Source organism: Cornus florida, unplaced genomic scaffold (genome assembly GCF_030987335.1).
Source record: "Cornus florida cultivar Cherokee Brave unplaced genomic scaffold, ASM3098733v1 CherokeeBrave_3.0.0_Hap2_Chr01, whole genome shotgun sequence".
Lineage (NCBI taxonomy): Eukaryota > Viridiplantae > Streptophyta > Magnoliopsida > Cornales > Cornaceae > Cornus > Cornus florida.
This window is the reverse complement of record NW_026775571.1, coordinates 102,702,775-102,721,130: the sequence shown is the minus strand read 5'-3', so window position 1 is coordinate 102,721,130 and position 18,356 is coordinate 102,702,775. Positions and strand designations below refer to the sequence as shown.

The following is an 18,356-nucleotide window of genomic DNA, read 5'->3' as shown; positions in this document are numbered from 1 at the left end:
TAGTTAACAATAAACTTACCAGATAGAAATTAAATGTTAAGTTTTGGAATATATGAATATTTAATATTGTCATTTCAACTCTCACCATAGGTATATATATATAAGTATCAGTGACGGTTAGAATGCTTTAAATTGGATGACTAAAATTTACCATCTAGAATTATTTACAAACTTTACAAAATTCTTACTCTTTTGAAATTTTCTTTCATATATACAAATTTTTTATGAATTCTCCAATGCTTTAGAGTTTTTTATCCTCCTTACAAATCTATGTAATCTCTTTAGAAATTCTCTTTCATATATACGAATTTTTACAAATTCTCCAATACACTCCACAATCCTCTACACTATCGTTTATATTGATTTATGTGTGATTTACTTGTTAGTGTTGAAAAAGAAAACAACACTTCTGCTTATCACATTGGACCATTAGAATCGTTGCATTTTCTTAATAATTTGGTTGCACTTTCCCAATTGATAATAATTATGACGACGAAGCTGAAGTTTTTGTGACCCAAATGATAAATAAATAAATAAGACACAAATATTTATATGATTAGGCATAAAATCTATATCCACCATTATATGAAAATAAAAGATTACAAGTTTTATCTCCCAATCCCTCTTTTTCACTCTTTCTTACCACACCACGCATCCTCACGGACCACAAAAGAAAAAAAAAAAAAAAAAAAAAAAAATCGACAAAATATTTTTCTTGTGACCATTTTTCGAAATAGTATTCAAATCGCAACGTAGTTTGAACTATAAAAAAAAAAAAGTTAGATGACAACTTCACATATCTCCCTCTTTTTCCTTCAAGGATCAGGAAAATGAAGGATGAATTTCATTGTTCTAATTTTTGTGCTCTTCTCAAACCAACAGAAGAAGGGCACAGTGAAAATCTCAAACCCACCAACTACAAAGTAATCAATCATATAACAGCAGGTAACAAGAAGCTTCTGACCTTTTGAGACAAATATTTTTACTCTCTCTCTCTCCTTTTCTTTCTTCCATTTCCGGCCATGTTTGTAAAGAAATAAAAAGTTTTTAATTTTTAATTTGATTGGCAAAACAAAAAGATTATGCTCTGCCTTCTTCTCTAAGATTCTCTCCGCTCTCCAAGAAATCTTCTTCCGAAGTCAAGAGGTTATCTTAGACCACTATTGTCGTAACACATATAATATAACTTTTATTTTCTCAAATCAATAAATACCAAATTACAATTAGGCACTGTAATATATAATTTTTAAAAATTAAATAAAAATTACAAATTTATTTATTTATTTATTTTATTGACAAAAAACTCCCACACAATCACATTATCACATACCCACTTTTCTTTGAAGACTCCAACAATTACATCCACTTTAAAAAGAGAAAAAATATTACTGGACCATTAGCAAATTTATTTACTTGTATTAGCAAAGATCTTGTAAAAATTTCTCATAATTTAAGTCTACAATAAAAATGAGCTGATCACAGCCTTCACAGGTCCACATTTCCATTACAGGACATTAACTTGAGCTATAACATTCCTGCCATTTAGTGGTCCCGTTTAGATTTTAGTCTGATTAACGACTGCGATGCTTCGAAGAAAAAGTAGCAGAACTGTAATTGGGTCCCGCACCGACAATCGTACGGGTCATATTTTATTTTTTCATTTGTAATGTATTTTTATATGTATCAATTTCTTTGCTTAATTAATTACGTAGTATAATTTTTTTTTTGTTCTATTCGTTTTACAAAATACAAGTCTGTGTCTTAGAGTCTCAAGATTCTCAGTCCTAATCATCATAGCCGCTACTCTTTAGCAGCCAAATAGTCAATGATGCCGTTTCCTAACATCCAATGGCTGTTACACAATCTGGACCCCGATTGATTGGTAGCCATCAATCGCTTTACGTTTAAAATTTTGCATAAAGACCAGGGCCCACCAAGCATCATTCCTCTATGCATCCTTCTCACCTGGCCTACAATCCAATTCTACTTTTATATATTTATACATAAAAAATTTTATTTTCAAAGTGAAAATGAGTTCAATAGTATAACCAAATGACTTGTAATACGTAGACGTATTAAAGCATGTCCCTAGTAACATCTATGTCAAAGACTAAAGGTACTAAATAAATTTAGTCAGGCTTGATTTTTAAGCTCAAAAAGCATCTTTTTTTCATATATATATACACACACACACTTTTGTATTTATTTATATGTTACATGTGTTATATTTTTTATATATGTGATGTTTAACCTTTTCAAAGTTATTATTTATCATTTTTGCTTCAAAAAGAATATTTTTATTTTAAAATAAAAAGAATATAACTGTAACGAGTTGAGTTAGCATTATGATATCATTGTGTTATATTATGATATAATGACATTAAATTTCCAGCTAAGATGGTATTCAATTTCCCTAACATAACATCTTATAATGTACTGCGCATGCAATTCTAATTTGCATCTATACGAGAGCTATAAATGTATGCTCGTACAAACTTAGCATTGTTTCCAATTTCAAAGATATGACCTCCACTATATACTTACTTGTATGTCTATATATTAGTGTATATATATATATATATATATCCTTACTATGTATCTCTCTCTATATAGTGTGTGTATATATATAGCACCTCTGACTGTTGATCTTTATCTTTTTTTCCCGCGCTTTTAATCCTGCTTTACCCACCTCCATCACCGGCTTAAACCTCAGAGTCAAAGAAGTCTCTGCTTTTCTAACTCATAACCTCTCTTTTTCTCGGCACTTTCATACATAGCCATTAGCCACAGTCTCTCTTCTCTCTCACACACACATTCACACAAGTCCTTGTACTTGATCTTCTTCGAATTCACACACACATTTCATGATTCAGAACACCCACATCATCTGATCTAACGAACTCCATATGGATTCAATCAGACCCACTTCAGCTCCAACAAAAAACAGCAAATTAGCAAGAACGTTCCAGAAAGTCATCCACCTCAAAACAGCTACAAAATCCCTCTCCAACAATGGCTTCTGTCTCGTCACACCACAAGACAAGCTCATCAAACGCGACCAAAAACACCACTCTCGTTGTTTCAACAAAGACGAAGACAGCGACCAAGCAAAGCTCCGAAACAGAGCTTCCACGGAAGCTTTCATTGCGAAGCTCTTCGCAAGCATTTCCGCTGCCAAAGCCGCTTACGCTGCCCTGCAAATGGCGCAGTTCCCTTACAATGGCGAAGGGATTCAGACTGCAGACGAGGCCGTGGTGTTCGAATTGAAAGCACTTTCAGAGCTCAAACACAGCTTCTTGAAGAAACAGATCGATTCTTCCCCGCCTCATGTCACGATCTTGCTCGCCGAGATTCAAGAACAACAGAGTCTGATGAAGATGTATGAGATCACGATGAAGAAAATGCAGAGCGAGATTGAATCCAAAGAATCGGAAATTTCTTCCCTTCAAACGGTCTTCAAGGACACTATTTCGAATAACAAGTCCATGGAGAAGAAATTGAACTCCAGTGCGTCGTTCTGTAATTCGATTCTTGACAATGTAAAGCCACTCGATTCGAATCCGAAAGATTTCATCATAGTTCTTCACTACGCGATTAGATCTATACGAAGCTTCGTGAAGTTGATGATTCGTGAAATGGAGGCTTCGAATTGGGATATAGATTCAGCCGCGAGTGCGATTGAACCTGAAGTAATTTTCCCCAAATCAAACCATAGAGGTTTCGCGTTCGAATCATTTGTTTGCAAAGAAATGTTCGACGGTTTCAATCGTCCTTGCTTTTCTCATTCTTCACCCCACGGTGATGATCATCATCACCATCATCATCGACGTTTTCAATTCATCGACAGATTCAAGAAATTGAAGTCTGTGAGTGCGATTCAAATCCTCAAATACAACCCGAATTCGACGTTTGGAAAGTTCACAAGAACGAAGTATCTTCAATTGATTCATCCGAAAATGGAAGCATCGCTTTCAGGGGATTTGAATCAGCGAAAGGCGATCGAATCAGGATATTATCCAGAAACGGCGTTCTTTACTGCTTTCGCAGAAATGTCGAGGCGTGTTTGGCTTTTGCATTGCTTGGCGTTCTCGTTCGATCCAGAGGTGAGCATCTTTCAGGTGAGGAATAGGAGTAGGTTTTCGGAGGTGTACATGGAGAGCGTGACGGAGGAGGAGGAACCCTGCACCGCCGCGGACGACGGAGGAGACGGCGAGGTTCAGGTTGCGTTCACGGTGGTTCCGGGGTTTAAGATCGGGAAAACGGTGATACAGAGTCAGGTGTATCTATCTCCGGCGACGAGTTGAGAAACAAGTCTAAGTGCAAGTCCACGAGGAGACAAGTGCGCACAGCTAGCAGGCGGGGTCCACAGTTGTACGATAAAGATTTGAGATGACCGTGCTTTCGGCTGTGATATGGGCAACATGTAAAGTCGTTTGATCAGTTTTAAATAAGTAGTCGCTTCTGCAAAATATGAGATAACAATGACTTCTGTTGCGATTCGATCAGATGGAGGAGACTCTATAAAATCTATGTTTGTATAATAATCCGTAATAGCATCATTCAGTAAAATTCTATAAATTCCACAGTAATAGTAGATATCATAAAATTTTGTGAATATGAATTGTTGGGTGTCACTTCAATTTTATGGGTTGAAATCAAATATGTACATCTTTCGGAATCATTTCAAGTTTTATCACTCGTTTGAATTCACATAGTTCACAAATAAATGGGTTATTAAAATAGATTTTATTTTTATTTTTTAGAAATTAAAGTAAACACACCCAATAGTCCATATAGATGTTTTTTTTGCACTTTTTTTTTTTTTTTTTTTTTTCTTTTGGTACTCACTAATTTTTTTTTAAAAATGGGTCAGCATAATTAAGGAAGTGTCGAACGCATATAATTGTTTAATGTTTTTAAAACACTGGACAAGGCCCAAAAATCTATGGAAAATGATTTTATGGTGAAAATTTTGATTGATTGCGTAAAATCTTACACTTTATTGTATATTACATACATGACCATTAAAATGTTAATAGTCTAGCAGTATCTGTTTTTTATTTTTTAAAGAGAAAACAAGAATTCAAATCTCAAAAGAAAAAAGTGTGTGTGAATATTAACTAAAATATATATATATATATATATACATGACCAGCCAATACTACTCACTGTAACACTTCAGCTATATCGAGTGATTCTCAAAATCTATTGGATAGGAAGCATTTGAGGTGGGACTTAGATATTAAGTGCATTGGTTTATTCGAATTGTACATGCATAATATGTGTTCACTCACGCACAACGTAAAGTTTGAATGAATTCGGTGTCCACACTCACAATGTATGATTTGAATGAGTTCGGTGCTTATCCACTACCTTCTCCAGGGTGGTGCGTGAGCCGGAGCGTGGGTGACTAGCATTTGTATTACTATATCATTGTATTTCTCTGTCTGATCATGCATGTCTGACAATAGTCCGAGTACAGAAGTTAGCAGAAAAAGAGGTGGGCTTTGGACCCACACGTTAAAGTGGTGAGAGAGGATATGAACTGGATTTTGGAATATAGCCATACAAAGTAGAAGAGATAGGACAGAGAAAGGAAAAGAAAATGGTGGGACCCTAAGTCATGAGAAAATTTAGCTTTATTATACGTATAGTATTGGCGTTGTCCAAATCTCTTTTCCTTTCTTAATATGAACAGAGTGTGACAGACCAAAGTTTGCAACTTGCATATAAATATATATATATATATAATACATAATTAAGTAGAGTTGGTAACGTTATAGAAGATGGTATCTTTGAAGAGTACAGTTCTTGACTTTTGTATTGTATTAAATTCATTGGTTTTTGTTTTCTTGGGATTGTATTCTCATACGAACCTGAATTTGAAATAGTGACAGTTGTGTATTCTGTGGTTAATGGACAAAGAACAGTTGGTAAGAGAGAGGCTATGGGTGCAAATGTTATTCTTAAACGTTTCTTAGTTAACTAGCTGGCTGTCGAGAATCAGGGTGTCACATATATATGTGTGTGACTCTGTATATGCATATATATGTATATATGTATATGTTATACATGAGGAATCTTCTTACAGAAATGAAGGGCTTATTGAGGAGCTACAATAATGGTTCACGGGTGCTTCTGCTTTAGGGCGCTTGAGGACATCATGTCTGAAGCATTTCAGCTAGTGTGTGAATAAAAACTTTAGTCATATGTTTTTTTTTGTTTTTTTAGAGTATTTGTTTTTTAGCGTTTATCATTTCGTTTTGTTAGGAACATTTCTTGACTGGTTCTTCTTGGTCATTGACTGGGTATGCCATATCCGTGATTCAATTAGCTGAACGATAGAGTGATGGATGATACAGAGTTTGTGATAACTCTGATTGTTTTGATATGAAGCATCAACTCCCATTCACATCAAAAATCAGATTAGTTGAATTACATGTTATGAGTATTTTCTTAAAACAATATTCTCGTAGACACACACACACACTAATTTGTGACTATATTAAGCTAAAAGTACAAGGTCATTTCTATTACTTTCTGGTTCCGTTTGACATCGGACTTTCATGTCATTTATGATACCAGTTTGCATTCAAAATGGCTTCTGGGCAATCAACAAATTGGAAGATTTTTCAGTTGGAACCTGTGTCACAAACAAAATATGATAAACAAATTGATCAAATTCCATGAACTTGTAATATATTCCTGTCATAACCCTGTAAATTTAGCTTCAAAAAGGCAAGAGAATCTCTTTGAAACTTGCATGTGAATTATGGGTGGTGATGATTATGGAGTATGAAACATAATGGTCATTAATTGTTTACTGTCCATTACCTAACAAATGGGTTCGTGGCCAAAAAAATATTTGACCATGAACCCCGCATATATAAACACACACTCATTTGTTCTCACGAGAATTTCATTCAACTCTCACCTCCTACTTTCAGAGGTAATAGTTCTATTATTAGGCTACAGTCCTTAATCATTAGAAACTTCGTCAATTTTTGTAATTAGGACATAAGTCTTATTATGGATAATTTATGCCGTCCCTCCATCCACATGCACCGAACAATTATTGAAAAAAATTCTGAGCTATTAAAGCTATTGCTGTCGGGATTGAATTATGATGGGCTTAATAGTTAATAGGTAGATTGCTGGTAAAATCAAACACTGCAAGCTTTGTTAGGCTACTGATCTAGAGAAAAAAAAAAAAATGTAAAGTGAAACCACAGCATTAGGGAAAGGAATAATGATATTATGCAGCATGAGAAACTTCCATTTGTCTTCAAGATGTTTGGATTTGCTATTTCATGGGAGTTTCTTTCAACCATGCCATTTGTTGCTTAAAGTAAAAAAAAAAAAAGGCTCGACATTTCAAGAATCAAATTGAGATGATGACAAATAAAGAATTCACAGTTTAATTCCTGCAAAATTTACTGTTCTGATGACCCAATGAATTGGGCCTGAATGATTCAAATATAAAGCTCACTCCCAAAAACAAAAAAAAAGGACTCAATCAGCAGCTAAGACTTGATTATGTTACTGCCAGATCTCTGTTTCATGCTAGTAAAGTTTATTTACCTGGCAAAGAATGCAAGTGAAGATAGTAGTCTCCGCAAGATGGTGGCGTGCATATAACAAGCCAGTCTGGCGGCCTTTACATAAATTGCACTGTAAAGGGCCATGAAAATCAACCATCTTGGATATTGCTTTCTTCCCCCACCACTCCGCGATGAATTGATTCTGCTAACTTCTGCCAATTTTTCAGATGTCAGAGCAGCTAACTTCGAGGTATTTTACAAGTCAAGTCTCACCCTCCATACTACGAGCCTTCACCATTTTAGTCGCAGGATATCTGAGCTCTGATGTTCTGAACTGGCTGGCCGTCAACAGAAGGCTATACAAGATCTCTTCCCTAATTTTCTTTCCAAACAGAGGAGAATCTGATCACTACCTCCATTACAGGCTTTCATGTTGTTCTTCCAGATTGAGTCGACGGACGAGATCTGAAGTTTCTCAAATAAAAAACAGCCACAAGGGAGTATATCAAGGAGAGGTCACTCTTTCAACTTCTGTTGAAGGTGGAGAATCCGAGGCTTCAGCAAGAGCTTCAAGCATGGTCATGACCTCCATGGTGTCATCCAGATAGTACTTGGCTTTACTTGGTTTCTGTCCAACAGTGCAAGCATAAACTGATGTATTAGAGGAGAGGACACCGTTGTTCATTGCATTGCCGATGATCTCAAACATGTCTTCATCAGATCTATCATCACCAATACACAGTACAAAATCAGCCTGCTTTCCACTCTCTGCCATTGATGTGAAGATTTTCTCTGCAACTAGGCCTTTGCTAACACCCTAAAACCATAAGCCAGGTAATAGATTCAAACACATTGTTAAAACTGTAACCACGGCCAACTGTATTGATAAATTACAACCGGAGCCAATTTATATATTCAAACATATAATGCTAAAACAAATGATGGGACAACAATTTTAATCACTATGCATAAATTGTTTCAATCAATCTGTGGTTATACCAGATGTCACACATACTAGGAAGATTAGGACGAAACAAAAATACAAGACTTAGGCCACCCAGTCCACATGGAACGACAAGTTCATTCAAGTTAATAAAAAGAAAATACATGTTTTACATCATCTCTATGGAAATAACACTACATATTATTCATTCCTAAAGAGAGACTCATTGAATAAGAAGAATTGGAGGCAACACCAACATATGTTTTTCCAATGCAAATTCTCCTACACAATCTGGGCTGCTATTTCCTCTAATAGTGGCATTCAATGGCCCAAGAACTGAAACCTGGGCAGTGTTAATGGGTAGGATAGCTACGAACTTAAAAGGTAAAGGCTGGAAGGGGAAGCTCCATAAACTCACTATGGCTGCTATTATGACCGGAAAGAAACAATAGAAGATTTGCTAACAGCTATTTGAATGAAGCTTCTATTATTCCCAATATTCTGGAACACAATTAGACTAAAATGAGTTCTGGGGTGGACTTAGAAGCCTCTGTGTTGGCTGTAGAGTGAATGATGATTGGAATATTGGCTTGGTAACTATCCTTGTTTATTTTGTTTTCAAGAGGTATGTCTCTCCTTGTTTCTGTAATTCGATTTTTATTAATATATAGCTTAATTATGAAATCAAAGTTCGAAAAAAAAAAAAAAAGGCTATACCAAGTAGTAAGTCGAGTATCCCACAAAAGGATGCCAGCTAAACAACACCACTAATTTGTCGATATGTCATGATTCCAAATTAACTGAACTGATTAGGGATAGTTGAGTACATATTATTCTTATTATGTTTCATATAATTTATTTTCATCGTTTATAATCCAGAATTTTGGTGATCAAAACTGTCCAATCATTAATTAGATTATTCTTCTTTTTTGTCGTGCCAGTGCAGGTGGACTAAGTAAGTTTCCTATCATCTTTTTTTGTAGATCGTTTTGAAAAAGTGAATCACAGTGGTCCATCCTCCAGATCTTTTTATCAGTATTTGTTCTTCTTCTAGCTCATTTGACATGTCTCAATTTTTTTAGTTGATCTCCCTTACCCAGCACCTCATATTACCTTCTTAAAAAACTAATAAATTTTTTGTACCAATGTTGAAAATTTCAGTTCTACCATTCTTCCCACTATCAGACATATATTAGTATACCAATGACCCTTGAATCTATCAATATTCAAAAAGAATATAACGCTATTTCTATGGCACTGTGGTGTTACTTAGGTGGATTAGATATGCTAAAACACTGGTCGAAATCTTCCCAGTGGTGTTATTTGTAATCATGGGTGCAGGATACATAAACAGATCTCCAGATTGTGATGTATCCTGTGCCTAGAAGTAAAATGATAGGGTTTCAGGTTTGGGTTGGGCCATTCATGATGTAAGCTTCTAAATGTTTTATTCACATTCCAGGCTCCAGTAAAGGGGAAGAAACCTGTGAAACTAGTTGCATAGTTCCCAAAATGTTTCTATCTAATTTCATATCTGGAACAACAAGATCAAGTGATTTGATACATTAACAGGAAATCTCATACATGCAGAAAATCTGGAAAAGAACGATAGAATTGACAGATTATATACCTGTGGTTTCACTTCGACAATGAACTGACCACTTTTCACAGCAACAGGTTCATTTGCGAGCACACTTTCAAGATGGTCTAACATCTCCTTGGCCTGGCTTGATCCAAAACCTGGATCTGCATCCCGATGGTGCCAAACCAATGCGCTCTCCTTTGTTTCAATGTAAGAACCATCAGTAGCTTCTGTATATAATTTCATTACAGGTTCAGCCATCTGTATCCACCCAAAATCATAACTCTGACCGCAGATTTCCCATTCTTTATCCACAGACCACCTGTGATATAATGCAATTAAAATATAGCAACTATGCATACAACAAACAAGGACAACTTAAAAAAAATGTTAGCATACCTCATGAAAAATCCATGCTCAGCCGCAATTCCAAGTTTCTTGCATGGTGAAAACCACTTGCCTAAGCTATCCCTTCCTCGTCCACTGACGACAAAAACTGTATTTTTAACATCATTGCTGAGCGTGTTTATCATTGAGATCACTTCCTGACTGGGGGTCTTGTTGATGGATGTTTGAGGCATCACAGTGCCATCATAATCCAACAATATGGCCCTATTTTTTGCTCTGGAATAAGCAGAGGCAATCACATCGGTGGACAACTTTCTGAAATTAGGATCAAGTGCTACAACTCTAAAACCAAAGCTGAAACCAATACCCCAACAACGCAGTCTGAAATGGTCTTTGCAGGTTCTCTCCATGTCCTGGAAAAAGCTCCGCGACCAGTATGCTACATCATGTGTGCTAACATACCTGTAATGTTTCTCGTGACGCAACTGTTTCTCAGCATCATGCATCGAAATTGCCTCATTCATTGCTTCAGCAGTTGCTTCGACATTCCATGGGTTGACCCTTATGGCACCACTCAGTGAAGGAGAGCATCCAATAAACTCAGATACTACTAGCATGCTCTTTTTGGGACCGTCTGATTCAGAAACAGAATCAGATCCAGATATTCCCTGCCTGCACACAATGTACTCATACGGAGTAAGATTCATTCCATCCCTTACGGCCGTGACAATGACACATTCAGCAACAGTGTAATATGCAGCTCGTTCACTCAGAGAAACAGGCCTATCAATGAAAACAACCGGTTCATAACCGGGCTGTCCAAAAGTTTCATTAATTCTCGTACAGCTTTCATGTATTTCAGCCTCTATCTCCTCAAGATCTCTTCCCCTCGCCCGGGCAGGATTTGCAATCTGTACCAATACCGCCCTTCCTTGCCACTTCGGGTGCTGCTTGAGCATCTGTTCCATTGCCAAAAGTTTCAAATTGACACCTTTAAAGATGTCCATATCATCAACCCCAAGCAACACAGTTTTTCCTTCAAACTGCTGCTTGAGCTCTCCCACCCTCCAGTCCTTATCTGCAAGTTTCAAGACAGACTCAATCTGCCCCATGTGAATCCCAACTGGCATGATCTTTATCCCAACAGTCCTTCCATAGTATTCCAACCCAATATAACCCCTCTTTGACTGATATTCCAAACCGAGCATCCGACTACAACAAGAAAGGAAATGCCGAGCATAGTCAAAAGTGTGGAAGCCAATAAGGTCCGAATTCAGTAGCGCCTTTAGAATCTCCTCTCTAACAGGTAGAGTCCGATATATCTCCGACGAAGGAAATGGACTGTGGAGAAAGAACCCCATTCGCAATCGGTTAAAACGTCTTCTCAGGAAGGTGGGCAGAACCATTAAATGATAATCATGAATCCAAACGTAGTCGTCCTCCGGATTTATCACCTCAATCACCTTCTGCGAGAAAATCTTATTTGCAGCCACATAAGCCTCCCACAAAGACCTATCAAACCGGCCCCCATGACTTGCAGAGAAGGGAAGCATGTAGTGGAAAAGAGGCCATAAATGCTGCTTACAGAACCCATGATAATACTTTTGCAAAATGTCAGGAGGCAGAAAAGCCGGGACACAGTTAAATCTATCCAACAACAGCTGTGACACATCATCTCTTTCACTCGAATCAACCTCAACTCTTAAAGACCCAACATAAATAACATCCATTTCCTCTGGCAAACCATCCTTAATATGCAATAACAACGAATCTTCATCCCAACTAAAACTCCAGCCTTTATTGTCCGGTCTACGCTTCGCTTTCACCGGAAGCTGATTTGCCACAACAATTATTCGCTCTCCAACAACAGACGATGGTACATCTGAAGTCACACTATTAGCCTGATCATCATCAAGCTCTGATATAATCCCCGGGACCGTCATTACCCGAGGAAGACGCTTCCTTTCCCGCCCCATCACCGGGAAATTCCCAGACGCTAGATCTAACAGATTGGTATACGATCTAGACATCATCTTTAACACTTTATTTTTTTCACAAGATCTTCAATTCACAAAGTAAACCAAACCCAAGACTACTTTTCGCGTGAAACAAGTACTATTATGCACGATCTGAAATGGGTATTATCCAAAAAGTAAAATCATCACATTGAATCATATCTTAAGGTTACAGAAAATGAATAGATCTATGTAATCAAACAGAAGCGCATATCTTAAATGTAGTAAAATATAAAGATCCATTTTTTCAGCATAAGATTTATCAATACAGTCTATATACACAATAAACCATATGTTTCTAATCTCATACCATATTTAACATCAAGCTAGAAAATGTAATTATAATGATTATATAAGTATATACTTTATATCATCATCTGCAAGAACAAAAATGAAGAACAATAAAAATGGAAACTTGAAACTAACCTCCGTGTGAAATTATTCAAATTGGTAGCTTTTTCTGGGATTTCTGTATTCAGTCTGAAGAAATCTAGGGTTTGGTCTCTCCCCCCGTATCTCCAACTCACCTTCAACTCTCTTGTCTCTCTCTCTCTCTCTCTACAATGGTTCTTGCTTTTGAAAAAAATACAAAAATTAGAAATTAAGGGGAAAAAAAAAGGTAATAAAAAAAGAGAATGGGATAAGGTCGGCCAGCAGACACCAAGTGGTGCCAGCTGGCGCTGAGTTGTTTTCAATCACGCGCTAATTTCAACGTCACGTTACGTGTCAATTAATAAACAATTCCACGTGTCACCCGGTTACTGTCTATCTGGTACTACAGTACCATTGTTAGACCCCCCTAAATGGGACCAGCATGGCCCCACCCAACATTAAAAGGATTAGCTTATCCAATTCCCGTACAAATTGACACATCACTAACCTCTCAAGTAGGTTTCAAGAAACGTGGTGCCACGTCAGACCAATAGGCCACGTGGGAGCAAATGGGTCGAAAGCGACTGGTCATTACTGTGATCCCCGACGTAGCGAAGTGGAACAGGTCTACGCTACAGTAGTGTCGCCACGTGGCGAGGCGAGGGGGCAATTCTAGCGGATAGGGTGGTAAGACAGAAAATGGGCGTGACCTGGCTTTCGGTGACGTCACCCGTTACGTGCCATTGACCACGTGGCGGCACGTGCCTGGCGGCCTGCGTGTTTGTTGATTTTGTTTAGTTAAATGTCTGGTTGGTGGTGGTGCGCATATATAAATACAATCTGGTTGGAACAACTAGCTTACGAGAAAATGTCACTTTCGTCCTTGTGATTTTATTAAATGGATTGGATTTGCAGGCAAGGTAGGTTTGGGAAAAAACAAAAGACTGGGGGTTAAATATTTAATTTTGTGACCAAAAAATTCAAACCATGAGGTGGTGTGTGTGTTTTTTTTGACTGGTTCGCTTTACCTAAATATTGACTGGTTACAGCTATGTAGACAATTTTGAGAAACATGCTACTAGTTTCCTAAAATGACAATGACCCCCTTAAAGTTTTCATATTTAAATGGGCAGACAAGTAATATGAAGCTTGACCTCGAAGGGTTGTAGAATTAGCAACTATTACCTTAACTTGCATATAAATTGTGTGTGAATAGTGATCGATATGCACGCCAAATTTCTATTTACCATGCGCATATAAATCACAACACTTAAAATATGTGCAAATTGTTTCTTCACCTCAATTTTGACCGAAAAATTATTAAAACTCCAAAATACCCTTCTTAATAAATGTTTTATAATTATTTTGTTTTAAGTACATTTTAAATATATTGAATCTTCAAATGGACAAAAGGTCTTTTTTTTGCTAAATTTAAAAATTGTAGGAGGTTTTTTGATCATCAATAACATTTGCACATAACAATTTATTTATTTATTTATTTGCACTTTACCCTTGGTAAAATGAAAAAAATAGTTTTAGTAAGAATCAAATATGCTCTTATTTTCAAGAGACAAGCATCCTAACTATTACACCACAAATGTGTTTTTGCTAAAAATACTTCAACAATAATTTTAAATGGTTAATTGCCGGGAAAAAAAAAAAAAATAGGAATTTTGAGATCTCGCTTTAAAATCGCACTTCTGACTTAAATAGTGCTCGTGTTATGGGGCCAATACATGTGCTATAACGAAAAATATATAAATAGAAATTTGCCGATTTTTTTTTTTTTTCACTCCAAAACGCTGATTAGACCTACTAGTTATTTATTTTTATTTTTATTTTTCTTCTTGCTTACAAACGCCAAATATGGCATCAAAAACTTGATATCCAACCTCAAAAATTAAATGTTGAAATTCTAAATTTCGAAGTAATGGATGAACTTCAAATTTATTTAATTCTTTCTTGCATTTCTATTTTAGTTAGATCTTAGTAAAACATGTTTTTTATTTTTTTTTGTTAGATCGTAGTGAAACATGTTTTATTTATTTATTATAAAAACCGTAATTAGCTATTGTTCCAGGCTGTCAAATCTAGTTACTTTTCATATATATATATATATATATATATATATATATATATATATTTAGACTCCTATTTCAAGAGGTAAGTACGTATCCTCGATTTAAGAATAAAAATCATAATTTAGTTTTAAATAAAATGTTATGCATCTCATTATATTATATATTTTTCTAATTTAATTTATTTTTATTTCCTATTTCTATAAATTTTTAATAACAAATTAGATTGTGTGTGTGGGTGGGTGGTCGGGGGGTGTAATATCCCTAGTTTTCAAAAGGATACAATGGGAATTTAAATTTAATTTTATTGCATTTTTATTTCATTATGTGATTTATGTGCTCATTTGTGTAATTGTTTAATTGTTTCTTTATTTTAAATTAATTGTCTATTTGTTCTTGATTCCAAATTACTTGTTTATTTGTTTTAAAGTAATTGTTTAATTTTAATTGTGTATTTATTTTAAAGTAATTGTTTAATTTTAATTGTTTAGTTGTCTAAATTAATTGTTTTATTTGGTCTTGTATATGATATAGGATTAGGGTTTTATTTTTATATAGTATGGATGCAGACTTATATTAGGTTTTAAATTAAACCCGGTAGATATAGAGTTCCGTAGATTAGGGTTTGGGACGTCTATATATATTTTCTTTTAAGTCTGCTAGGGTTGGGAATAATCCTACTCACGTAATATTTGTGAGAAGGAAAACAGAGGCTCTAGACTGGTCTTGAGATAAACAGAGAGGGTCTCGGGTGATTTTCTGTGAGGCTAAAGGAGGAAGACTGGAGGAAGAACAGAGGGGTTACTTCTGGATGGAACTGTGAGCAGAGCAGAGGGGAAACAGACTCGGAGAGTCCTGAAACTTAAACTTAGAGACGACGCTTAAGGTTTCACACCGAAATCTCAAGGCAAGGTTCAGTCTATCTCTTTCTTGTAAATTTGTGTTCTGTGCATTCCAAATAGACTCCAGGACGTTAATTAAATATTAAAAATGGATGTGTTATGCATAATTAAATCAAACTGTAATCCGTTGTTTGCCTTTGTTTAAACTGTAACTGGTTTGGTCTTAAAACTGTTCCGAGTGTGTTAAGTTTTTGATAATCAATTCATAAGGGTTTTAAAGAGTTTCTAGGACTGTTTGGATTTAAAGTAGACCCTAAGAAGTTTAAAAACAATTCGGATAGAGACTTGGAATTTTGCCGGTTTTAAATAACTGAAATCGGTTCACGCATAAACTGTTTTGGTTATGTATTGAACTTCTGTAATTTAATTCCTAATGGAATGTGAGGGGTTTCTAGGAATGTCTAGATTTAAATTAGACCCTAAGGATGTTAAAAGTGTTGGGACAGGGACTGGAAGCTTCGCCGGAAGCGCAAAAGGCAACCGGACGAAGCAGAGAAGACGCATGGAGCAGAGACGGCTCTCAGGGGGAGAGAGCCGGCTCCCTAAGTGAGGCAGAAAAGCCGGGACACAGTTAAATCTATCCAACAACAGCTGTGACACATCATCGCTTTCACTCGAATCAACCTCAACTCTTAAAGACCCAACATAAATAACATCCATTTCCTCCGGCAAACCATCCTTAATATGCAATAACAACGAATCTTCATCCCAACTAAAACTCCAGCCTTTATTGTCCGGTCTACGCTTCGCTTTCACCGGAAGCTGATTTGCCACAACAATTATTCGCTCTCCAACAACAGACGATGGTACATCTGAAGTCACACTATTAGCCTGATCATCATCAAGCTCTGATATAATCCCCGGGACCGTCATTACCCGAGGAAGACGCTTCCTTTCCCGCCCCATCACCGGGAAATTCCCAGACGCTAGATCTAACAGATTGGTATACGATCTAGACATCATCTTTAACCCTTTATTTTTTTCACAAGATCTTCAATTCAAAAAGTAAACCAAACCCAAGACTACTTTTCGCGTGAAACAAGTACTATTATGCACGATCTGAAATGGGTATTATCCAAAAAGTAAAATCATCACATTGAATCATATCTTAAGGTTACAGAAAATGAATAGATCCATGTAATCAAACAGAAGCGCATATCTTAAATGTAGTAAAATATAAAGATCCATTTTTTCAGCATAAGATTTATCAATACAGTCTATATACACAATAAACCATATGTTTCTAATCTCATACCATATTTAACATCAAGCTAGAAAATGTAATTATAATGATTATATAAGTATATACTTTATATCATCATCTGCAAGAACAAAAATGAAGAACAATAAAAATGGAAACTTGAAACTAACCTCCGTGTGAAATTATTCAAATTGGTAGCTTTTTCTGGGATTTCTGTACTCAGTCTGAAGAAATCTAGGGTTTGGTCTCTCCCCCCGTATCTCCAACTCACCTTCAACTCTCTTGTCTCTCTCTCTCTCTCTCTACAATGGTTCTTGCTTTTGAAAAAAATACAAAAATTAGAAATTAAGGGGAAAAAAAAAGGTAATAAAAAAAGAGAATGGGATAAGGTCGGCCAGCAGACACCAAGTGGTGCCAGCTGGCGCTGAGTTGTTTTCAATCACGCGCTAATTTCAACGTCACGTTACGTGTCAATTAATAAACAATTCCACGTGTCACCCGGTTACTGTCTATCTGGTACTACAGTACCATTGTTAGACCCCCCTAAATGGGACCAGCATGGCCCCACCCAACATTAAAAGGATTAGCTTATCCAATTCCCGTACAAATTGACACATCACTAACCTCTCAAGTAGGTTTCAAGAAACGTGGTGCCACGTCAGACCAAAAGGCCACGTGGGAGCAAATGGGTCGAAAGCGACTGGTCGTTACTGTGATCCCCGACGTAGCGAAGTGGAACAGGTCTACGCTACAGTAGTGTCGCCACGTGGCGAGGCGAGGGGGCAATTCTAGCGGATAGGGTGGTAAGACAGAAAATGGGCGTGACCTGGCTTTCGGTGACGTCATCCGTTACGTGCCATTGACCACGTGGCGACACGTGCCTGGCGGCCTGCGTGTTTGTTGATTTTGTTTAGTTAAATGTCTGGTTGGTGGTGGTGCGTATATATAAATACAATCTGGTTGGAACAACTAGCTTACGAGAAAATGTCACTTTCGTCCTTGTGATTTTATTAAATGGATTGCATTTGCAGGCAAGGTAGGTTTGGGAAAAAACAAAAGACTGGGGGTTAAATATTTAATTTTGTGACCAAAAAATTCAAACGATGAGGTGGTGTGTGTGTTTTTTTTGACTGGTTCGCTTTACCTAAATATTGACTGGTTACAGCTATGTAGACAATTTTGAGATACATGCTACTAGTTTCCTAAAATGACAATGACCCCCTTAAAGTTTTCATATTTAAATGGGCAGACAAGTAACATGAAGCTTGACCTCGAAGGGTTGTAGAATTAGCAACTGTTACCTTAACTTGCATATAAATTGTGTGTGAATAGTGATCGATATGCACGCCAAATTTCTATTTACTATGCGCATAT

At 36.5% G+C, this 18,356-nt stretch overlaps 3 protein-coding genes across 3 annotated transcripts; 1 reads left to right on the top strand and 2 right to left on the bottom strand.

Moving 5' to 3' along the window:
• Positions 1-2,596: 2,596 nt before the first annotated feature.
• Positions 2,597-4,578, top strand: LOC132310201 (protein GRAVITROPIC IN THE LIGHT 1-like). The gene has a single exon (XM_059808410.1). It carries the CDS (start codon positions 2,907-2,909, stop codon positions 4,302-4,304), a length of 1,398 nt encoding a protein of 465 aa, XP_059664393.1. The 5' UTR covers positions 2,597-2,906; the 3' UTR covers positions 4,305-4,578.
• Positions 4,579-7,392: 2,814 nt separating this feature from the next.
• Positions 7,393-13,162, bottom strand: LOC132310190 (probable alpha,alpha-trehalose-phosphate synthase [UDP-forming] 7). The gene is made up of 4 exons (XM_059808401.1): positions 12,856-13,162; positions 10,466-12,543; positions 10,115-10,388; positions 7,393-8,358 (listed from the first exon to the last, which is right to left on the bottom strand). The coding sequence occupies exons 2-4, from the start codon at positions 12,445-12,447 to the stop codon at positions 8,047-8,049; spliced, it is 2,568 nt and encodes an 855-aa protein (XP_059664384.1). The 5' UTR covers positions 12,448-12,543; positions 12,856-13,162; the 3' UTR covers positions 7,393-8,046.
• A 184-nt stretch (positions 13,163-13,346) lies between these two features.
• LOC132310213 (probable alpha,alpha-trehalose-phosphate synthase [UDP-forming] 7) lies at positions 13,347-17,632 on the bottom strand. The gene is made up of 2 exons (XM_059808417.1): positions 17,153-17,632; positions 13,347-16,840 (listed from the first exon to the last, which is right to left on the bottom strand). Exon 2 carries the CDS (start codon positions 16,742-16,744, stop codon positions 16,145-16,147), a length of 600 nt encoding a protein of 199 aa, XP_059664400.1. The 5' UTR covers positions 16,745-16,840; positions 17,153-17,632; the 3' UTR covers positions 13,347-16,144.
• Between the last annotated feature and the right edge of the window lie 724 nt (positions 17,633-18,356).

What these genes read in the sequence shown, in the direction of transcription:
- LOC132310190 (XM_059808401.1), bottom strand. Translation starts at nt 12,447, where the DNA reads ATGATGTCTAGATCGTATACCAATCTGTTAGATCTAGCGTCTGGGAAT. An exon ending in GAGCATGGATTTTTCATGAG is followed by an intron (nt 10,389 to 10,465) that starts GTATGCTAACAT and finishes ATTATATCACAG; the next exon opens with GTGGTCTGTGGATAAAGAAT. An exon ending in TTGTCGAAGTGAAACCACAG is followed by an intron (nt 8,359 to 10,114) that starts GTATATAATCTG and finishes TTATGGTTTTAG; the next exon opens with GGTGTTAGCAAAGGCCTAGT.
- LOC132310213 (XM_059808417.1), bottom strand. Translation starts at nt 16,744, where the DNA reads ATGATGTCTAGATCGTATACCAATCTGTTAGATCTAGCGTCTGGGAAT.
- LOC132310201 (XM_059808410.1), top strand. Translation starts at nt 2,907, where the DNA reads ATGGATTCAATCAGACCCACTTCAGCTCCAACAAAAAACAGCAAATTA.